The sequence below is a fragment of the Vanacampus margaritifer genome, chromosome 2 (genome assembly GCF_051991255.1).
Source record: "Vanacampus margaritifer isolate UIUO_Vmar chromosome 2, RoL_Vmar_1.0, whole genome shotgun sequence".
Classification (NCBI taxonomy): domain Eukaryota; kingdom Metazoa; phylum Chordata; class Actinopteri; order Syngnathiformes; family Syngnathidae; genus Vanacampus; species Vanacampus margaritifer.
The window spans coordinates 20,465,678-20,488,740 of record NC_135433.1 but is presented as its reverse complement, the minus strand read 5'-3'; the positions used below and the strand labels follow the sequence as shown (position 1 = coordinate 20,488,740).

Here is a 23,063-nt window from a genome sequence, read left to right as displayed (position 1 = left end):
GCTGACATCAGGGTGTGGGTGTGTTTGTGTGTGTATGTTTGTCTTTGTATCATCGTGGGGACTTCTCATTGACATAACGCTTTTCCCTAACCCTTTCCCTAACCTCAACCATAACCCAATTCAAACCTAAACTCTAAAACCAAGTCTTGACCCTCAAAAAGGAGGTCTGAACTTGTGGGGACCACCAAAATGTCCCCATAATTTCAAGTAGGTTTCCACAATGGTGGTTAAACCTGCTAAAGCCCACAAGTATGGGCCCCACAATGTAGCAAAGATAAAGGCACACACACACACACACATTAAGTTTGTTTTACTATCTTTGTGGGGCCATCTCATTGACATAATGCATTTCCTAGCCCCTTTCGCTAACCACAACCATCAAAAATGATTGCCTACCCCTATTCCCTACCCTAACCTCAACCATAACCCAATTCAAACCTAAACTCTAAAACCAAGTCTTGACCCTCAAAAAGAGGTCTAAACTTGTGGGGCCCAGCAAAATGGCCCCACATGGACGGGTGGGCCCCACAACTCTGTGAAATCCTGAAATGTTGGTCCCACTATGTAACAAAAACAAGACCACCCACACACAAACTTGTGTGTGTGAGTGTGTGTTCTTTTTGTGTGCTGCATGTGCCCACATAGAGACAGTGCTCCAATTAATACGCGACCAATCTGGTCATTATAGTCACAGGACTTGTTGGGCACATGCATGGGCACTACATTCATAGACAAAGTATAAAATGCTAGTGAAAGGCAAACAAGGGTGGGGTGCATCTGTTAGTAGTGGGGCATTCACAAAACTGTGATTCATTTACAATCTGGACACGGAGAGGTGAACATCTTCTGCTCTGTCGGGAGTCTCACAACCTCCACAAGTCTCCAATAACAACACAAAAAGTCAAAAATGAGTTGCTTTTGTTAAACCTCCCATGTTTGCTTGTCATGAATAATGGGGGATCTTAATAGTGTTTTATGCCGAAACTGTTTTTCTGTGCAGCGGAGAAGTTTTATATACTCTCTGTTGGGATAGGCTGCTCCAGCATGCCTGCGACCCTCACGAAGATAAGTGGTTCAGATGATGGATGGATGGATGGATGGATATTTATTGGAAATGCAGTTGGACAGCACAAGGTTTAAGAGCGGACAGACTAAGAGAAGCACACAAATAAGACAGAACGTTAGCAGCATAAAATGGTGTACACACTATGACTAATAAAATGTTACATACTAAGAGTATACAGTATATACACTGGTACCTAGAGGGATTATGAACTTCATTTTTCTTATTTTGTTGCAGAGTTCATTCGGACAGGCAGTTTGGTGTTTTTATCAGTGGTTGTGAAGATCCTATTTCAAGAAGCTTACCAAACACAGTAAGCCAGACTTACCACAACATGAAAATAAAGACGTGCTCAATTTTATACCGAGCGCATGTGCGCCTGTCTACAAAAAAAAAGCCCCTGGTGTGGAAGGGACAGTAGTGAGCCAAATTAGTGATTTCAACCACAGTGTGACAAGTGAATGTTAAGGGTGCTGTAATTCTTTTTTTCTTCTTACTACTATGACATTTTATTAAGATGCTTGGAAAGTGTTTTGCATTGTGAAAAAAATGCACAGTATGCTTCCTTTTACAATGTATACACACACTATTAGAGTGGCTGGAGTTGGATGATTGCATCACTCTGTAAGCAGTTTCTAGCATTTGGGTAACTTGATTGACAACACGAGACGGTCCAAATAGAGACCGGCAGCTCTTGAATTTTTTCTCCACCAAGCTTACTTGAATAGGTTGCAGCAGCAGAACCGTATCCCAATAATAAATATTTCATCAGTGAGCTCAAGCAGACATATTATTTCTTGCCTCCCCTTGTCGAGACCTTTAACTCTGCAGGTTATCTTTTAATGCGGCGTCCAGTCCACTGAGACTTTGTAGTATAATCAGCAAAGTTATTCAAACGTGTGATACATTCAGCGTGGCTGCTATTCTTCTTTGACTGTGGATGTCCTTGTCCACGCTTTACACATTCACTTCCTCGACGCTGCTGTCTCCAAAGCTTGTGCCAAGTTCTTTTCACAACCAGACTTGCACATACACACAAACCCACACACACCCACTCCCTCAAAGAGAAGCATCCGCTTCCAGATCTTCTCGCGCCATCCCTCAGATTTTGTCGTTCCAGAGGATATCGCAGGCTGTTATGAATCAAAGCAGTAGGATTTCATCTATTCAAGCTGAAATGTGAAGCCTTCAAGTGCACAAGCACATACTTAGTTTGTACTCTTAAGATGGTGTGCACACTGTAATGTTGCCTATATGAGTCCAAATACTTCATTTTTGTGTCCAGTTAACGGCATGTATGTGCTCATGCATGCAGCCCCTTCTGGATATTCGGCCATTTATCACTGAAATGTATTGATCTTCCATCACATGGAACAAGAATTGACTTATTTGATGAAATATGGTGGACTTTCGCAGCTGGCTCTGCCACTCCCCCGTATGTCTATTTAAGCCCTGAGAATTATGGACCGCCGCCATCACAGCGTGACACTTGATTTAATTATAGTGATAGTGATAAATTGCAATATATATATTTAGTGATATGAACTATTATTAATGTCATTAAATACATAATAGTTATGACATTATGGCAATCCCATGATGCTCCCTTGCAGCTGTGAGTAGCATAGAGAAATCTGATTGGAGGCTCCGAGTGATGCTTTGACATTGCCATCTATGCACCCCACCTAACACTACATACAGTGAGTGCAAGTAAGGGTTTTGACTGATTTGATTGACGGCTGGTTTGACAAGAATATAAGTCGTAAGAATACAAGGAAAAATTCATAATTCGACCAAAATAAAGTTGGAATAAATATGACAAATGTCTGGAATAGTGTAGAAAGGAATTTGCAATGCTCACTCTCTTGCACTTGCTTGTCAGTTTCGTGTTTATTTTGTTTGTAATTCATTAATAGAAACGTAAACAAAAAGTCAACCTCTAATTTGCGTAAATTCACCTATCATTGAGTAAATATGCCAGAATTAGCCAGAAGGCTATTTTACATCTGCAGTTGTGAGACAGATCCTAAGTGTCACCCTAAAAAAGAAAAAATAATAAAATACATAAGAATAACAACACATTCACTGATATAGTATTTAGCTGAAAAGAGGTCTGCACGATATTGAAAAAAAACTTGCAATATGCGATATAGTTGTTGAATATAGAAATCGTAACATTTACCATGTATAAAGAAATGACATTTTTATCATACAATGAAAAAATTACTTTTTTTCATGTGGTAAAATAAGAAAGCTCAATGTATTCTTGGTTAACTAAATTAGTTAATTAAATTAATTAATTAATTGTTATTACCTAAATTACAACTGGATGTTGTTGCACATTTAAGTTAGCGTCTGACAGGTCAAATTCAGATAAAAGCATGAAATTCCATATGTCTTTGCAATATGCATATTGCAATATCGCAATATCAATATTTTTCTATATATTGTGAATCCCTAGTGAATCCCTAGTGTTTTCATAAGCAAAGAAATACATTTACTAAAAGTACTATTACGCTTAATAGAACCACAATGGGTCAACAATTACAAACAAACAAAAACATGAAAATAGCAAAACCCCACAAATAACTGACACCAACTGAAATGCATCGGGAGGAACCCCCCCCCCCCCCCCCCCCCTCAAAATTTATATATATATATATATATATATATATAAAAAGAAGATAAACATTGAATATAACATGTAATGTAATATTTTGCGGGGCCGATCAATTAATTCATTGATTGATCGGGCAAATTAAGACAATACAGTCGATCACTGAATTAGCATAAAATGCAAAATTCCCAATCCAGTCAATCAGATCGGTCAAACAACTCAGGCACTTATCACGTTGCCAGTGAACAAAATTATTGAAACATATGACTTGTTTGGATTTGATCAAGTGTCGCCATTTAGATTGATTGCTTAAACATTGGATAGTGTTTGTTTTTGGCTTTAGATTTCACCTGTGAAAACTGAATTTGCTGTTAAGCAAAAATGAAGGCCAGGGAGAAAGTAAATCAAACCATTTTGAAGCCGATGCCAGTGATTAGTGGCAAACTTCACTCATACAATTATTTTGATCGATATAAAGTCACGTGACTTACTTATTAAAATATGAGTACATTATCTTGACTTGAGGAGAGTGGGCGCGGCCACAGGGTCCGAGAGGTCGAGCCCTTGAGGGGCAATCTCGTTAGGAGCTTTACAACTTCGTGCACATGCCGGGCGGTGTTGATCCAAAAACGCGCGCTTCTCTCTCTCTCTCTCTCTCTCTCTCTCTCTCTCTCTCTCTCTCTCTCTCTCCTCCGATAGCAGCCTCCCTTCCTCTTTTCCACCCTTCATCCCTCCCACACAAACACACACACGCACACACGTCCTCCTTTAACACGCCTCTCCTCTCAACAGCCCGGCCCGCCCCCCGCTCCCTCCCTCGCTGGCTGTCTCGGCGGTTAGAAAGAAGCAGCCCGAGCGAGCAGCTTCGCTCAGCTGTAAGCGAGGAGCGCTGATTGAGCTCTAGCCACGCTGAACGCTCACAACAAATATTCGTTTGTATCAATAAAAAAACATTTTAATAAACGTGGATGTTGGAGCCCCCTGGGAACCTGGAAGCTTCTTTTTGAGCATGATGACACTGAGCTGAAGAGCGCAGGTAGGAACCTGTTCTGTTTTGGGACTTGAATGCAACAAGCGTGTGTCTTTTCAGTGTGCTCTAAGAATGTGGCTTTGTGGTTGTGAGTGAGGTAGACGTGTGCACATATTAAAAAAGAAAGGAAAAAAAGCGCAATGGGAGCCCAACTTGCGCCTCTGCACAGTCAGTGATTATTGAAACACGTTAGGAAAAACAAGTTTGCATTCAGAACCACGGACAGCTCCGCCATCTAAATGGCTTCCTTTGCTTCAAGTGCAGGAAAAAAAGTTCTTCTACGGCTTGATAAATCAACATCGGATTATTTATGTCATCTTGCCATCCTAATCAAAGTGTGCATGGTCCCAATATGGGAACAAATACACAATGATTAGCCACTGCCTATGGCCTTAATCTATTCTATTAGACTGTCCGGTCGGTCATTACAGTCAGCCGTGCGGGGCTCACTCGCCGATAAGCTGAGGATTTCACTGCCTCCGTGCCATCTGTCTTTGGAAAATGCTCGCTGGAGGAGCATAAAACCTTGAGACGGATTGATTTTCCGTTTATTTTTCAGAACATCCTAAGGTTAAATCTGCAAGTTGCTCCACAAAATCTCAGCAGGATGATGAGTCACAACTTGTGTCGGTCTCATCGCTTGGTCGCAACTTTTTGCCATCTTCCGTCTCCCTCACACTTTCTGCCCCCCCCCCCCCACCCCCTCCACACACACACACACACACACACACACACCACCCTCCACAGACACACAAACACACACACCACCACCCCTCATCTCTCTTATCTTGATTATGCAGCTGATGATTGAGTCAGCTATTTTGTATGCAACTTGCCTGAGCTCGCGCCTTTTGTGGATGGAGAGTGAGAGAGATCGTGCCGAGGATACCGAGAGAGAATTACGGCTTCTCGTGACGAAAAAAGAGATGAGGAGGCTGCCCCCGCTGGATAAATTGCTGTTTGAGGGAGACTGATATCCTGAGGGGACAGCGCTTTGGGAAGCGTGGCCGACCTTATTAAGCGGGAATGGCAATCGCGAATGACACATTTCTTTGGACGACCTGCTGGAAGCATCCAAAACTCTTGCATTAGTCTGACAGAGAGCGAGAGACAGCACAGTGAGGGTGCACTTCTATATATGCACAGCGTGACAAAACGCTAAAAGCAACAGTAAGGTATAACTGTGTTTGGCCCTAGGCTGCTCCGGCTAATGTCCTAACTGTGTTACAATAGAAAGCTTGACATTCGATCGACATGGATGGAAGTAAAAGTGACAAAACAGGGCTGAAAGCTAATGATGTTACGCTAAAGCAATGCTAAATGCTAACAGAGCTTGTCTGTGTTAAGCATAACGACGAACTGTCATGCTGAGTAAGAGAATGCAATTAATGCTAATGTGACAAAAATCCTTGAGCATCAAATTGGAAAAATAAAACTTTTGCTCAGGACTAATTTACTATCCAAATAAAAATACAAAAAAATGTTTTAGTAGTCAGAGGCTAATGATACTAAGATGAAGACAAATGCTAATATGCTAAGAAAGGGGTGTCAAACTCATATTAGCTCAGGGGCCGCATGGAGGAAAATAAATTACCAAGTGGGCCGGATCGATAAAATCATGGTATGTAATTTAAAAACAATTGCAGTCAAGTATACGCAGATTTTTGCCATTTGGTATTTCTCAACTGTAATTATATTGTTCCAAAAAATAACACAAATGCAAATAGAGCATGACAACACTTTGCCTGTATGAGTTCCAGACGTGTTATCTCTACCTGTTTTGCATATATATTGTTCCCAGAATGCAATGTGTGGCGCAGTTAATGAAGTTATAAGGACGTTAATCCTTATTATATGTGTTTATGTTACCAGTAATTGAATTTGTGTTGTATTTAACACGTTTATGTTGGTCTATGATTTTATTTTTATTTTTTGTTCAAACAAAACGTAACTTTAGGTTGTGTGTAAAATACTGACACCCAGGGCTATTTCATGTACAAGTTGCATTGTTCATTTGAGGATTGCTTATGAAATTACAAATTATATGTTTTGATTATGGCTGGCAGATTAATTGGTCCAACATTACTATTTTTTTAAATTTACTTTACACAAACATCTCGTGGGCCGGATTAAACCCCTTTGCGGGTCTGGTATGGCCCACGGGCCTTTTGTTTGACACCCCTGTGCTAAGAGAACATGTTGCTATGAGGTGATCATCATTTGGTCGATTTCGTTGCGTGGCAAAGTTTGTGGAAGCTCACCGCACAATTCTGACCACCAATGTTAGCAAAATGCTAGTGCTAACACAAGAAAAGTGTCCTGGCTGCTCCGCCACTATTATAGATCATGAAAGCACAAATCTGTGGTAACACAAGAGACTTTATTACCCGTAATAGAAACCAGCATCAAATAAATACCAAAGCAAACACAAGTGTATCCTGACTGCTCCGCCTAATATTAAAGAACCAAAAGCAAATAACCTACGGTCACTGCGGTAACTTTGCAGATGCCGTTCACCTTATTACAAGCCAGCATCGAATGAATACCGACACGAACACCACAAGAAAGGCTTCTTGGCTGGTACACAAATATAAAGACACTATAGTAGAAGATCTGTTCACTGTGGCATGTTCAGAGAGGCAGATGTCAAATTATACCGCTGATATGATGGTCACACCCGATTGTTTCAGTCTTTCTTGTTATTCTTGAGACTCTATTAATACTTCCATTGTGGGAAAACAATGCAAAAGTATTGAAACATCTGGGGACCCAATTGTGCGTACTGAACTTGAAAACAAAAGCGCTCTATTCACGTCAATTTCCTTGCACCTGTTACAAATGACAATAACAAAGGCATTGCTGTGCTTATTGTACTTGTTGACTAATGACTGCCATGTAGTTAGGGAGTGGATGTTGTTGTTCTCCGGCTAACAATGTGTAAAGGGACCCGTGCTGGGAGACATATGGAACGACAGCACGGCGCGCACACACACACACACACACACACACACACACATACCTGTTTATATGGTATAGACTGACAAATTTCAGAAACAGGCCCGGTGGTGATTTAAGTTGACACACCTTTTAAAAGGGTTTAGAATGATGGGAGTAAGGCTAAATCACTTCAAAAAAATTGAGAAGAATTTAGCACCCTTCAGAGCTTAGAAAAGAGGTTAACAACCTGAGATATCAGACCTGACAAAATGGTGGTTTGGGACGACACTTGAATTGTGGTTTACAAGGACAAAACAGGATTAAGGTGACTTTAAAGGGACAAGGTAGTCACGCCCCCCACCACCCAAAATTAACATAAATACACCACCTGACACCACTATGCATTAGGTGAACAGAACCAAAAGAGAGCAATTGGATATAGATGGATGATGAATTCACCCCTGTAAGTGTTTCTTCATGACTAATACAAAAAATACGACAGTAATGAGCATCAACATTATTGAGACTTTAAAAAGACAATTACCTCACATTTGCAGCCACACAAATTAAGACGCAACTGCACAAAGAATGTAGGAAAGTGTCTATTTAATGACACAGGCTCCTTTAAACCTCAGAAATTAGCAACCCCACACTTACCAAGCTGTAATATCACAAACGTAAAAACATACAAACGCAATCTAAATTAAAGTAAACACAGATGTTTTATTAACAAGTATGACTGGTCTAGACACTGTACACTGTTTTCTACAAAGTCCTTTCTAATCAAGGTGTTCCGAGCCACTACGCACTACGTGTTGGTGTGCCATTTTTATCCTACTGAAAATTCAGAGCCTTGTAGTTTAATATTCCAATATAGAGTTTATAGTAGTAGTGATAGACAGTGCCGACACCATACTGATTATTTGTAGTCAAAGAGGCCAATAACCACATTTGGAGCTGATATTCATTTGTAGCAAAAGAAAAAAATGGGGTCAAAATTAATATTTTTTTAAATGTTGAAATGCTATTAAGCATGTTTATAACTTTCAAATTTGTTAAAGGCTTTTAGTTTAATTTTAAACATTAAGTTTTAAAACAAATTGGTCTATTTGCTAACAAAAAGTGCTGGGTGCTGCCAGGGTCATTAGCTTGTGTTAAGGTCAATTGAAAATTAGGCAAGTAAATGGGGTATATGCCACGGGGAAAGCGGGACTTGCAACTTCCGTAAGTCACACACCTACGCTGATACCAGTTATTGTAGCGCCATATAGGCCGTGCCCCATACTCGCACTTCCACCCTTATGTTGCAACAGTAACCAGAAACAGCGTGTGTGTGACCTACAGAAGTCGTAAGTCCCACCTCCTTTGTGGCATATACTTCAGATCTCCCTTAAGATTTTTGTTTTAATTTCTAAGAGAAAAAGTGCAGGGAGTTCTTAGTGTCTGAAGCATTAAGTGAAAATATAACTAAATACATAAATAAAAAGTTCCCTGAATTTAGTTTTAAATGAAACTCTCATGCTGGTATCTCACTGAGTGATTAATGCTTGGGTAAATAGCAAATTAGTTTTTTTTTTGTCACGGTTCATAAAAGGTTTCAGAAGATGCTTGCAAAAAGTGAAAAACTGTCTGAACATGTTAAAAAAAAACTTTGCGACAGGAAAAACTGACAAGTGAAAACTGAACATTTCTGCAACCTTTTATGAATCCCGACAAAAACTCCAAATTCTCTATGTTCGCAAGCATTCGTTGCTCAGTGAGATACCAGCAAATAGGTTTACCGTCTCTTCTGGGCCTGCCTTTTGGCTGTGGTTATTCGGTTTCTCACAAAGTCTCTAATATTCTGTACAGTCCGTTGTGACAGCACAGGGTCCTCTGCCCGCTTACACTGGCTGCATTCAACTTTGGAGGCAAGTTTTCCTTTTTTTAATGTGGCTTCCAAAATGTCGCATCACTGCAGCGACCTCGGCTTTGCTCCACATTTTCTTTGGCTGTCTCCTTGCCTCACTTTCTTGATCAGCATCGTCTTTTCCTGAGAGGACTGTAAGTAAACAAAACAAAAAATACATATATATATATATATATATATTTACAGATACTTGAACAATCAGAAGGTAAGTCTAACTAATGTCACAGATTATTTGTCAATTACAGTGGCTGCAACACAAAAACAGGAAGTAGATAGTACTCTCCACAGCCATTATTTATGGCCTAATGCAGGCTATTGTGTGGCTGCAGGATGGCAAAAGAAAAGACCATTACCGACTGCATCTAGTCTTAAGCAGTTACGTGACTTTATTTTATGTTTTTTTTTTAGCTCATTTCATTGCTCAGGAGGCCTTACATCATTGCATATTTTCATAACATAATCCAAAGATCCTAAAGCTTGTCTTACCGCCAGTTGAAGGGACTGTGTCTCCTACTGTAGACGTCACATGTGACAGCTTATCTGGTAAAAACAAAAACGACATGTGAAAATTGTCTCATCAACAAATACTGATACCGGGCGGCCTTTGTTGCCCCGTCTGCTGAGAGAAAATTTGTAAAGTAGACAGAGAACCTACCTTGGCCACCAGAGTTCTGTTCCTGCTCAAGGATCATAGAGTCTGAGGCTGGATCCAGGTCTTTGCCATCTTCACAAAGTGGTCCTCCGACCTCTGTGCCGCTGCCCTCTGAGTCACTGCCTTCATTATTTTCATTCTCACTGAATGATAAGTTACCTAGAAAAAGATAGTCATAATAAAAGATCAGTGAGGCATCAGACCCCAAGGCATCAAGTTTTAGAATTGGCCAGAAGTACAGCTGTAACAGATGCAAGATGGAAAGGATGCCACATCTAGTAGTAGGGGTGAGAACGATAATTGTTTTTTTTTCATGCATCAATCGTCGTATTAAAAAGATTCTGCTTCGATTCAGAGTTACCGATACTAAAAATAGATTTTTAAAGTTTACATAAAAATAAAAAGCCACTGTTGTCTTCTGCATATTGCACTGGGAGAAGTTAAACATTTGTTACAGCAAACGCTGCCATTGGCACTTTTTGAAATGTGTGTTGACACACTATTGTAAACCAGGTTGCCTTGCCACTTTAATAAAAGTCAGTATGAAATATAAATCTTTGCTCTTCCTTGAGTTCTGCAATTGTTTTAAAAATACAAATGTACTAATGATGCATCGGAAGTGAATCAAATCTTGAGGTACCCATATTTTCCCACCCCTACTAAACATGATCATCTGACATTCTGAACACTCACCTTCAATTTCAATTTCAGCATAGTTTTTCGGTGTTGCTTCCTCCATCAAGTTACTAACAGCACTGTCAGCAGTCTTCTGAAGGTACTGGTGAAGTACCTGGATATCCTCTGTAAAGGGCAGTGTTGTTGGCTTATTATACTTGGCACTGCTCAATGTGCTCAGAGCTTTGTTGGAAATCAACTCACACCACTTGGAGGTATATAATTTCCTAAATGTTTCAGTTGCCTTCATCAGTGCTGCATCTTCTGCCATTAGTGCACGACAATGAATGATGTCGCAGATTTTGTTTAGTGTGTGCCCCAATTTCAAAGCCAGGCTTGGTGTATGGTAGGAGAGGCTTTCTTCGTCAAATCCAGCAACTTGCTTCACTGCTTGAACAACTGTTTGAGAGTTTGAGGGCTTTATGGCTTCCTCCAGGCTGTGTACAGAGTAGTTTGCTCGCAGACATACCAGCAGTCGTCCCACTTCTCGGAGCTTTTGTCGAATATGTTTGTACTTTGTGGGATCTTGACCATGTTTATTTTATTGTACAGGGACTGGGCCAAATGAACAATAGATAGGTCATTTCGTACAGCAAGGCCAATGTCATCCGTCTTCATTGTGCTAAGAAGCTTCCACATTCCACTCGAGAAGTGTTGACTGAATACGGTATCTTGGGCTGTAGCAAAACACAGAACTCTGGCTCTTCCAGCTTGTTTATCCAGATTGCGATTTTCTGGCCTTAACGAACATCTTCGGACATGTCTCCACAGTTCTTTGCGTGCGTATAAGCCCTGGCAGTGCATACAATGCACAAAGTTTCCAGCCACTGCAGTAGATTTTAGCACCCTTTTCACTTTTAATTGTCCATTTTCACCTTGGAGTATGGCAATGTTATGATGAAAGTTTCCTCTGTTTCGCATTTTTTCAAACAAAGTCTTGCGCTCCTGAGAGTGACCAGGGAGGTAAAATGCATATGAAACTTCTGGGTGAGACATGTGTACTTTCAGGTGGCGAGTCAGTCTGCTTTGTGGCTTACCACAAACAAAACAGTCATTTCTATTGGTCAAATTGAGATGTTCTAGAGATTTTTTATCTTTGTTCTTCACATGCTTATTTGATGAGTCTTTGCTAGAAATTTCTGAATCTGACGTTTCGCCAGCAATGACATCTGTGAGCAAACATTTTGATGTGCCAGCGTCATTTGGAAAATGTGTGTCCAAACTGTTAGAGTTGTTAGTGGGTAAGGCTGGTATTCCTTCCTTCTGTCGTACTTTAGACTGATGAGGCACCAAAGTCATGCTTGAATCTGAATCCTCATCTGAATCAGGGACATATTTGCTTCCAGAGTTCTGCTCCTCATCCGAGTCTAATATTTCATCCTCTGCTTTCTTTCGTCTGTAGCAGGACAGATGCCAGACTCTTGAACATGCTGTGAACAGAGTTAGAAAATGTTGGGTCAAACAAACAGTGCCAGTTACAGTTTCAACATAACTTCTTTAAACAATTTTCTTCTCTGTACCAATCAGTGCTGTATTTTATATTGTGTAAGAAGAGTTGCCAGTAATTAAATTGTTACATCATGTCCACAATGCAGACAACTGTTCGGTGGCCAATGGCATCATTTGTTTGGTTTCTGGCTGTATCGTCTAAATTTGGACTCAAAGCAATGCTATCAATATATGGTTTACCTTTGCATCTGTATCCAGTCCATGTAAAAGAAGATATATGTCCCAAGCATAGAACACACTTGTCAAAGGGTGACAGTGTTGAGACCTCAAGAAGGTGTTTCCAACAGTCCTGGGGGGGGGGGGGGGTATTTATTTAAAAAGTGTTAGCAAAATATTTAATAAGCATATGGGATTGCTAGCAGAAAAAAAACTTAGATGAACAAATATGTACAAACTCTGACTTCAATTATCAAGCATCCAATGAAGTTTCTCAGAGCACAAAAATATTGCTGATGACTTGACATGCACAGGAAACAATTGTTGACCGTTAACTGTAATTGTACTTTTAATTACACTCATTAAAGAAGAAGTAATTTACCTTTTGAGAACTGGTCTGAGGCTCAAGTGCTGGACTAAGGTCACCCTGGCACAAGGTCAACGTGGAGTCACTTGTCTCCATCATGCACTGAAAAAAAAAATACAGAGAAAATACACACAGGTGTAATCAGACTGTTTAATTACTACAAATTCACTGAAGTTGCAGAAATATGCATGACTTTGACAGTTTTTAATTGCCAGATGGCGTTGAAATTTATTTAACAACCATATATACCTGTTCAATACCTTCAACCTCTAATGGTTGGGCGGACCTCTCTGTGTCGGTATGCTGCAAAAGAGACAGGAAGGAAACATTAAACATAGACATACCTTCATAAAGACAACGCTTTACATCACATTGCTGATTCAGAGTGATGCAGGATCAAGAAACATTGAGTTTATGTTAGGTAATTTCAAAAACAACAGCCTACCAATTATATTGATATACTGTATGTATAGTGATTCAACTCCACAGAAAGGTGACATTGGGTGACTGTAAGACTTAAAGATACAATGAGGTTAAATGTCCCTCTAAACCATGAGATTATGTGAACACACACACAAGTAGGTGAGTGCGACAACTTCTACAGCAAATGCTTTCTCGGCGAAAGTCAGTGTATGCCAGTGTCAGTCTATGCCATACTTGGTCACAACACACACACACACACACATTCAAACCTATGGATGAGGTTGTGACTTAAAACTTGAAAATACTATCACGAAATGTGTCAGTCCAATACACAATAAATCTAGGTGATAACACACACAAACACTCGGTCTATTCAAAATATTATCAAGCCTTCAAAAAGTTTCTCTGTACAACAAAATATTACTGGTAACTTGATAGAGCACTGCAAACAATTACTGTAGTTGGATGCTAAATGACACTCATTAATGATGAAGTAATTTACCTTTTGAGAATTGTTGAGTGGCTCACGACGTACTGGACTCAGGTCACTCTGGCTCAAACTCATTGAAGAGTGCCTTGTCTCCATCATGCACTGAAAGAGAAAAATAAAAAGACAATACACACAGGTGCCATCAGACTGTTTGATTACAAATTTGTTTCAAGTTGCAGAAATATGCATGAGCGGTAAACTTTGTCGGTTTTTAATTGCCAGATGGCATTGATATCCATTTAACAACCACATGTACCTGTTCAATATCTTCAACCTCTGAGGGTTGGGTTGACCTCTCTGCATCAGAATGCTGCAAAAGAGACAGGAAGGAAACATTAAACATAGACATACCTTCATTGAGACAACGCTTTACATTACGTTGCTGATTCAGAGTGATGCAGGATCAAGAAACACAGAGTTTATGTTAGGTCATTTAAACAACAGCCTACCAAGTATATTTATATACTGTATGTACAGGTATAGTGATTCAACTCCACAGAAAGGTGACATTGGGTGACTATAAGACTTAAAGATACAATGAGGTTAAATGTCCCTCTAAACCATGAGATTATGTGAACACACACACACACAAGTAGGTGAGTGCGACAACTTCTACAGCAAATGCTTTCTCGGCGAAAGTCAGTGTATGCCAGTGTCAGTCTATGCCATACTTGGACACAACACACACACACACATTCAAACCTATGGATGAGGTTGTCACTTAAAACTTGAAAATACTATCATGAAATGTGTCAGTCCAATACACAATAAATCTAGGTGATAACACACACACACACACACACACTCGGTCTATTCAGAATATTATCAAGCCTTCAATAAGTTTCTCTGTACACCAAAATATTACTGGTAACTTGATAGAGCACTGCAAACAATTACTGTAGTTGGATGCTAAATGACACTCATTAGTGATAAAGTAATTTACCTTTTGAGAATTGTTGAGTGGCTCACGACGTACTGGACTCAGGTCACTCTGGCTCAAACTCATTGAGGAGTGCCTTGTCTCCATCATGCACTGAAAGAGAAAAATAAAAAGACAATACACACAGGTGCCATCAGACTGTTTGATTACAAATTTGTTTCAAGTTCCAGAAATATGCATGAGCGGTAAACTTTGACAGTTTTTAATTGCCAGATGGCATTGATATCCATTTAACAACCACATGTACCTGTTCAATATCTTCAACCTCTGAGGGTTGGGTTGACCTCTCTGCATCAGAATGCTGCAAAAGAGACAGGAAGGAAACATTAAACATAGACATACCTTCATTGAGACAACGCTTTACATTACGTTGCTGATTCAGAGTGATGCAGGATCAAGAAACACAGAGTTTATGTTAGGTCATTTAAACAACAGCCTACCAAGTATATTTATATACTGTATGTACAGGTATAGTGATTCAACTCCACAGAAAGGTGACATTGGGTGACTATAAGACTTAAAGATACAATGAGGTTAAATGTCCCTCTAAACCATGAGATTATGTGAACACACACACACACAAGTAGGTGAGTGCGACAACTTCTACAGCAAATGCTTTCTCGGCGAAAGTCAGTGTATGCCAGTGTCAGTCTATGCCATACTTGGACACAACACACACACACACATTCAAACCTATGGATGAGGTTGTCACTTAAAACTTGAAAATACTATCATGAAATGTGTCAGTCCAATACACAATAAATCTAGGTGATAACACACACACACACACACACACTCGGTCTATTCAGAATATTATCAAGCCTTCAATAAGTTTCTCTGTACACCAAAATATTACTGGTAACTTGATAGAGCACTGCAAACAATTACTGTAGTTGGATGCTAAATGACACTCATTAGTGATAAAGTAATTTACCTTTTGAGAATTGTTGAGTGGCTCACGACGTACTGGACTCAGGTCACTCTGGCTCAAACTCATTGAGGAGTGCCTTGTCTCCATCATGCACTGAAAGAGAAAAATAAAAAGACAATACACACAGGTGCCATCAGACTGTTTGATTACAAATTTGTTTCAAGTTCCAGAAATATGCATGAGCGGTAAACTTTGACAGTTTTTAATTGCCAGATGGCATTGATATCCATTTAACAACCACATGTACCTGTTCAATATCTTCAACCTCTGAGGGTTGGGCTGACCTCTCTGCATCAGAATGCTGCAAAAGAGACAGGAAGGAAACATTAAACATAGACATACCTTCATTGAGACAACGCTTTACATTACGTTGCTGATTCAGAGTGATGCAGGATCAAGAAACACAGAGTTTATGTTAGGTCATTTAAACAATAGCCTACCAAGTATATTTATATACTGTATGTATAGTGATTCAACTCCACAGAAAGGTGATATTGGGTGACTGTAAGACTTAAAGATACAATGAGGTTAAATGTCCCTCTAAACCATGAGATTATGTGAACACACACACACACAAGTAGGTGAGTGCGACAACTTCTACAGGAAATGCTTTCTCGGCGAAAGTCAGTGTATGCCAGTGTCAGTCTATGCCATACTTGGACACAACACACACACACACATTCAAACCTATGGATGAGGTTGTGACTTAAAACTTGAAAATACTATCACGAAATGTGTCAGTCCAATACACAATAAATCTGGGTGATAACACACGCACACATACACTCGGTCCATTCAAAATATTATCAAGCCTTCAATAAGTTTCTCTGTACACCAAAATATTACTGGTAACTTGATAGAGCACTGCAAACAATTACTGTAGTTGGATGCTAAATGACACTCATTAGTGATAAAGTAATTTACCTTTTGAGAACTATTGTGCGGTGGACTCAGGTCATTCTGGCTCAAACTCATTGAGGAGTGCCTTGTCTCCATCATGCACTGAAAGAGAAAAATACAGAGACAATACACACAGAAATGATGTTTGATTACAAATTCACTGAAAGTGCAGAAATATGCATACAGTTTTTAACTGCCAGATGGCGTTGAAATCTATTGAACAACTACATGTACCTGTTCAATGTGTTCAACTCTGGAGGTTTGGGCAGACTTCTCTGCGTCAGAATGCTGCAAAAGAGACAGGAAGGAAACATTTAACACAGACATGTATGAGTGGTAAACTTTGTCTGTTTTTTAAGAGTTAAAGATGGCGTTAAAATCCATTCACGTTGTGTACTTTTAATAGGGTTGTCAAAAGTATCAATACTTTTCAAACACGTCGTATCCGGATACAATATCTCTTTGTAATGGTATCAATACTATCGATACATGGTAGCGTTCCTGCAGCGTCAGCCGTGCACACTCCACTAGCATCGCTGCCTCGGAAGACAGGCTCCCGCACCCAGGAGAGCCCACACTGCAACCTTGCTTGTTCAGCTATGTTTTACAGCTGCTTAGTATGACCAGTGTGGTGGCAGGAGGGCTAAACGTGCCAGTTTTGGTGGACAAGAAAAAGCCAGATGCCTTGTTGTTTTGTTATTAGCCGTTAGCTGGCTACCGCGGTTAGACTTATGCTCAGTAAGTGACTGTTGTTTTATTATTAGCCATTAGCCGCGGCCTCTTGGTTAGCTTAGTGTGCTCGTGCATTGCTGCTTCAAGTTGTGCCTCATTTTTAGTAAATTCAGGGCTCATTTGCAAGCCAAGAAGGGCACAGGAGCACATTGACATGCTTGTCTTTAAAAAACAAAAAAAAACTTCCAACCGCAAAGAAAATTAAGACCAGTGATACGACAGGCTCAGACAGTCATTCGTAGAATAAAGTGGCATTTTTTAATATGGCGTATTCTTTCATTTGTTTAAATTATTTATTTGCATGTGAAAAAATGATTGTCTTAATTATTTTTGTTATTTTAGGATTAGTATATCTTTTGGTATGGTATTGAAAGGTATTAAGCATCAAGTATTTTCCTGGGTATCGATATTGAGTTTGAAATTTTAGTATTGTGACAACCCTAACCTGTACATAGCGTATGGACTGTAAAAGAGCACTAAAATAGTGTACATGATTTACCTCTTGAAAAGATTTCAGAGCATCTGTGGGCGCTGTAGATGTAGTTTCCTCCACGGTGAGCTTGGATGTGGATGTGTTTTGTTGGCCAGATTCCTGAGGTTTAAATTGACAAACATCATGAGTTTAATTCAGTCAATACAGATTTTCAGATCACTAACCACTCATCACATTCTGATATGATTACCTTGCTTCTCCATGGCCAGTCAGAGTCACCATAATTATATGTAATCTCCTCTCCTGGGTCAATGTCCCGTGTCGCAAATAAACACAGATGGGGCTTTCCTTGCACATTTAAATACTTCATTGTGGCATTTGGGTTGATGTGGTCATCATTGACCAGTCTTCCTAGTGACCCATCCTCTGTTGCTGCATCAACACTTCAAATAGAAAACCAATTATTAATATTATATAGTTAGAACTCGGTAGTGTTGATTTTCTTGATTTAAGATCCCATTCGGGTTTTGACTCAAAGCTAATGAGTCTAAACAAATTATGGACTTTTAATATGGACTAATTAAATGGAGCATGGACTTAATACGCACCAGCAAGTTCTTCCGTCAAAGTGAAACTCAAACATGAATGCTTTCATTTTGTCATGGTACAATCTCTGTCTCCTCTCACATTCTTGTTTGCTTAGAAGTGCACCATGATATTCTAGCAGGAAGTTTCCTTTTTCAAAAGAAGCACAAGCAAAGACCCCTCTCCCTAGTAATGACAAAAATAATAATGAAGTCAGGTGGAAGATTCACTTTTTAGTTAACTGTTATTGTTAGATGTATCTTACCTTTGAATTCACTGATGTATTTCACATCAAGTCCATGTTTGTCTCTTCCGGTATCGATATAAAGCATTGCTTCTTTTTTTGGATTCAAACACCTTTGCCTTGGCATGTTTTTCTTTTTTAAATCAAGAGCCTCTGTACCCAAAGAAAAAGTAAATATTCAAAAAATTAAATGATTGTTATAAACAATAATATAAACATCTCATATTTTAAAATCAAAATAATCCTCACAAATCAAACTACAACGATCCAAAGTCTAATGCTTTTCAATGAGAGATGACGTCACCTCGGAATTGTCAATACGTGAAAATGCTCAAGCTCGCTCATTAATTAAGTAACAGATGGCCAAAGATAAATACAAACGTTAGAGAAAAGGCAGTGGACATTTTCCTGCTAGCGGTTTTTTGCCGGCGCAGAATTCGTAGGCCTACTTGTAGTTCTTGCGCGACTCACGGCAAGATAGCTGTTAAAGGCGAGACCGGCAACTCTTCTGCTGGCGCTATTTTGCCGGCGCAGAATTAGTACTTGTAGTTCTCTCGCGTTTCACAGCAAAATATAGTACTGAGAGGCTACCGGCAACTCTCCTGCTAGCGCTATTTTGCCGACACAGAATTCAAACTTGTATAGTTCTCGCGCGGTTCACGGCAAACTAACGCTACGTGAACTTTTAAAACACGGCAAAATATCCGCTTCGTAGACAAAATGAATCCATCCATCCTTAGTCCCAACCGCCTGTCCTAATATGAGATAATTATTATGGTGGAGCAACCGTCACGTACGTGTTTAAATTAGATATCTGAATAACCAGCAACAACCGAACGAGGCATCTACGTAAACGAATTAAAAAGTTTTCATTTTCTATCATGAAACCTTTCTAAAACAGCGTAAAAAGTTGCACTGCCTTGATGAAATTACCTCACCGCAACAAAAATAACCGTGTTCTCATTAAATTGGGTTTATTTACAATGAATATATGCTTGTTACTTACTGTGCAGTTCTGCGTTGTGTTTGTCTGCATCCCACGTTGACGCATGACGCTTTCGCGGGAGATCCAGTGTACCTCACGCCCACATTACACGTCATGCCACCGCCCCCTTTGTGTGTACTTTTGTGTGTGTGTGTGAAAGTGCAATAACAAAAAACGGCCAGTAGGATGTCACACACACACACAAAATCTCAGACGAGGGGATTACACTGACAGATCAAAAAATCATATTTATAAGATATTTAGAAATGAATTCATGCATAATTATTGTCCTAGCTGAGTAGTAGGCCCATATTTTTCTCTTTTTACAGAAAAAAACGTTTTTATAGACCCTAAAAAATTAAAAAACAAGTCTTGAATTAGGCCGACACTGCCTGTGTCGCTCTAAACACAAGTGTCAACTTTTCCCAGGTCAAATGTCAGATCATTTGTCGGTCTAAACCACATTAACAAACGCACACACACACACACACACACACACACACACACGCACACACACACACACACACACACACGTTCGAAAGCCTAAAACTTCACTGTGCCGCTTGACAAAGCTACTGTTGTATCACCTCCGGCGTCCCGTGTGATGGGCATCCGCTTGATTGAGCCCCCACTCCACCACACACCTCCCACTCACTCGCGAGGATGGCGAAGTCGGGAAATGAGCCACACAGGGAGGATAAAATGATGCTTCTAACCCTGCGAGTTTGTATTGGTCTTGTTCTGGGGCAGCAGAGTAATCTTGTCGTTAGTGTGGTGGTTTCTGGCATGTGCAATATGTGGGGCCGCATGGGGCAGCAACGGTCTCTAATGATGGTAAACGCTGACAATGAATGGATGGATGTTCATCTGATTTAGGGATGGGAAGGCGCCTCATTCCTTGGGTGCTCGGGTTGTAACCTGTGATCCCAGCCACTGATTCAATTCCTTCAATGACCATTAGGGGGAGTTAACTTGCTGCTTCCTCATAAATGAGCTGCCCTTAATCAAAGCATTAATAGCGGGATGCTCATAGACTGATTTTGTCATAATATATATATTCTTATGTGTAAAACCTCACACATCGCATGTAAAAAAAACAAAAAAACTCTGATAGTTCTTACTGCTCTTTTCGTTTGTAGCAAAATGACCAAAACAGCAACAAACATAATCACATCTCCATCAACAAGCGCAAGTCTGTCGCAGTACCAAGAATGACCTGTAGAGACAGCATGGTATCACAGGACATCCAGACTGCTGTAAAGTACGAAGAAGAAATAGATGAAGCTAGGCGAACCGTTAGCTTATCTGCCAACTACATAGTGGTTGCCAGCTCTTCTCGTCAAGTTTATTATTATAACAAATGTCAGTTCCAGATATTTTTCCAGCTGGTTATGGAGGGCAAAAAATTACTCTTAACATACCGTTCACCAATGGATAATCACTCACTCAGGATAATCTTTTAGAGAGACCCGGTAATCTGGCGTATGCTAACTTTAGGGGAAAATGTTCAAATTTAGCCCCGGTACATGTGAACCCTGCTTTATAGGCATCCTACATACTAAGAAAATCTCTTGTCTGATACCATTTTTTTTTGCATTCTAACAACCTTAACAATATCGTTCTTTCTTTCTTTTTTTTAACTGGTCAATTGTTGCTAGGTTGAGATCACAGGGCTATCTTACCAAACTGCCCCATATGATCCAATAATTTTACAACTGAACCACAGTTCTGTATTAAATATGAATCACACATTAGAAAAGGATAGGACAAATGCAAAGTTCCCACTGGTTCAATGTACAAACCCTATTCCCAAAAAGTTTGGACACCATACAAATTGTGAATAAAAACTGAATGCAATTATGTGGAAGTGCCCAATTTTAATATTTTATTGAGAATAGAACATAGAGAACAGGTTAAAAGTTTAAACTGAGAAAATGTATAATTTTAAGGGAAAACTATGTTTATTTTAAATTCCATGGTGTCAACAAATCTCCCAAAATGTTGGGACAAGGCCTTTTTCACCACTGTGAGGCATCCCCTCTTCTTCTTACAACAGTCTGCAAACGTCTGGGGATCGAGGAGACAAGTTTCTCAAGTTTACAAATAGCAACGCTGTCCCATTCTTGTCTAACACGCGTCTCTCGAACTGTTCAACTGTCTTGCACTTTCTTTGTTGCACCTGTTTTGTTTTATAAGTGCAATTGACTTTTCCAGCCTCTTATTGCTACCTGTCCCAACATTTTTTAGATTTGTTGGAACCATGACATTTACAATCAACACATTTTCCCCTTAAAATGATACATTTTCTTAGTTTAAACTTTTGACGTGTTCTCTATCTTCTATTCTCAACAAAATATTTAAATTTGACACTTCCACATAATTGCATTCAGTTTTTATTGAACATTTGTATAGTGTCCCAACTTTTTGGGGAATTGGATTTGTATATGTCAAATAGATGTAAAGAAATAAAAACATTGACGATTTCTATCATTCAAATCTAATAGCTGAAGGATGGCGTTCAATCAATAGTGCTGCCCACACTTTTGCCTGAAGACTCCACACATGAACCACCATTGACTGCATCTTTTACCAGAGGCACAACGAAGAAGGCTGAGCCTTTCCACTATCTAATAACGGCTGGAGCCAGTAGATAAAAGCAGAAATGACAAAACAAAGGGTGGAAAAAAAGCATTCGGCAGAGGGTACGCTCTTATTTTACTTTACCCATACATTCTTTTCTCTCAACCTCACAATGAATCAGCACCTTCTGCTTGGCTTTATCCCAGCATACAAAATGTGTAGCAGAGGTTATTGAACATACAGGCTAAGGCAGGAGCAGCTTTATTATTATTATTATTATTATTATTATTTGACAACCCTGAACCCTGACAACAACTGACAGATGTGCTTGTGATTCCATTGGTGGTCCAAAGAAGGAAACATTTTCTTACAAAGAAGTTCATCCTAACTTGACAAAAAAAAAAGGAAGATTATTTTTGGAACATTGGTGTGATGTGGATAGCCATAGTATCTCACACTGTATGAATAATGGTTTTGAAAAAGGATTCTCCTTTCAAGTTCTTTTCTTTAGACGTCGATTTGAGGCTCCTTTTTTTTTTTTTTTAAATAAGTGTCTCAAAAAAGCCAACAAAAAAGAAAACCACTTGAAAAAGATACATAATTACAGACCTATTTTCCCGAAAAGGTTGACCAAATTTCGAATGAAAATTACAGATTGTGAACATGGAGTGGTTTAGAGGAGGCAATGACTTCAGTGGCTTATTTATTATTAATAAAGGAAAACACGCACACACACATCCACACACAAATCTGGAAGGCCACTCTAGCTACCTGCTTATGCTAAACTGACATGACACTGTAGAGAAGTGGGACATATCGAACAACGCGCCGCTGTACCTGTTCCGGTGCATGAGAGCCCATTAAAGCGCAACATGACGTAACTGTCACAATTCACGGTTGTGTGT

The 23,063-nt window shown here is 39.6% G+C and overlaps 2 protein-coding genes and 1 long non-coding RNA gene across 4 annotated transcripts in view; 1 reads left to right on the top strand and 2 right to left on the bottom strand.

Annotated features, from left to right (window-relative positions):
- Positions 1-4,508: 4,508 nt before the first annotated feature.
- The window catches only part of elfn1a (extracellular leucine-rich repeat and fibronectin type III domain containing 1a), a 113,912-nt gene continuing 95,357 nt past the window's right edge, over positions 4,509-23,063 (top strand). Inside the window, exon 1 of the mRNA XM_077559404.1 lies at positions 4,509-4,716. The gene's annotated coding sequence lies outside the window, so the exon portion shown is untranslated. The remainder of the gene's footprint in view (positions 4,717-23,063) is intronic.
- LOC144044397 (uncharacterized) lies at positions 8,237-11,097 on the bottom strand. Its single transcript, XR_013291260.1, has 4 exons — positions 10,902-11,097; positions 10,212-10,367; positions 10,043-10,096; positions 8,237-9,688 (listed from the first exon to the last, which is right to left on the bottom strand). It is a non-coding gene; the product is annotated as an uncharacterized LOC144044397 (long non-coding RNA).
- Positions 11,107-20,065, bottom strand: LOC144044396 (uncharacterized). 2 transcript variants are annotated; one of them, XM_077558781.1, is made up of 17 exons: positions 19,600-20,065; positions 18,615-18,746; positions 18,373-18,535; positions 18,015-18,207; positions 17,831-17,923; positions 16,834-16,887; positions 16,624-16,701; positions 15,947-16,000; positions 15,703-15,792; positions 15,016-15,069; positions 14,772-14,861; positions 14,085-14,138; positions 13,841-13,930; positions 13,165-13,218; positions 12,931-13,017; positions 12,573-12,681; positions 11,107-12,313 (listed from the first exon to the last, which is right to left on the bottom strand). In XM_077558781.1, exons 2-17 carry the CDS (start codon positions 18,718-18,720, stop codon positions 11,304-11,306), a joined length of 2,379 nt encoding a protein of 792 aa, XP_077414907.1. In that variant the 5' UTR covers positions 18,721-18,746; positions 19,600-20,065; the 3' UTR covers positions 11,107-11,303. The 2 variants fall into 2 exon arrangements, with proteins under 2 accessions (XP_077414907.1, XP_077414906.1); XM_077558780.1 differs by having other exon boundaries at positions 18,615-20,065.

Coding starts and splice junctions, on each gene's coding strand:
- LOC144044396 (XM_077558780.1), bottom strand. CDS start 18,720: ATGCCAAGGCAAAGGTGTTTGAATCCAAAAAAAGAAGCAATGCTTTAT. Junction 16,001..16,623: donor CGCACAATAGTTCTCAAAAG/GTAAATTACTTT, acceptor TCTCTTTTGCAG/CATTCTGATGCAGAGAGGTC. Junction 13,931..14,084: donor AGGTTGAAGATATTGAACAG/GTACATGTGGTT, acceptor TTTCTCTTTCAG/TGCATGATGGAGACAAGGCA.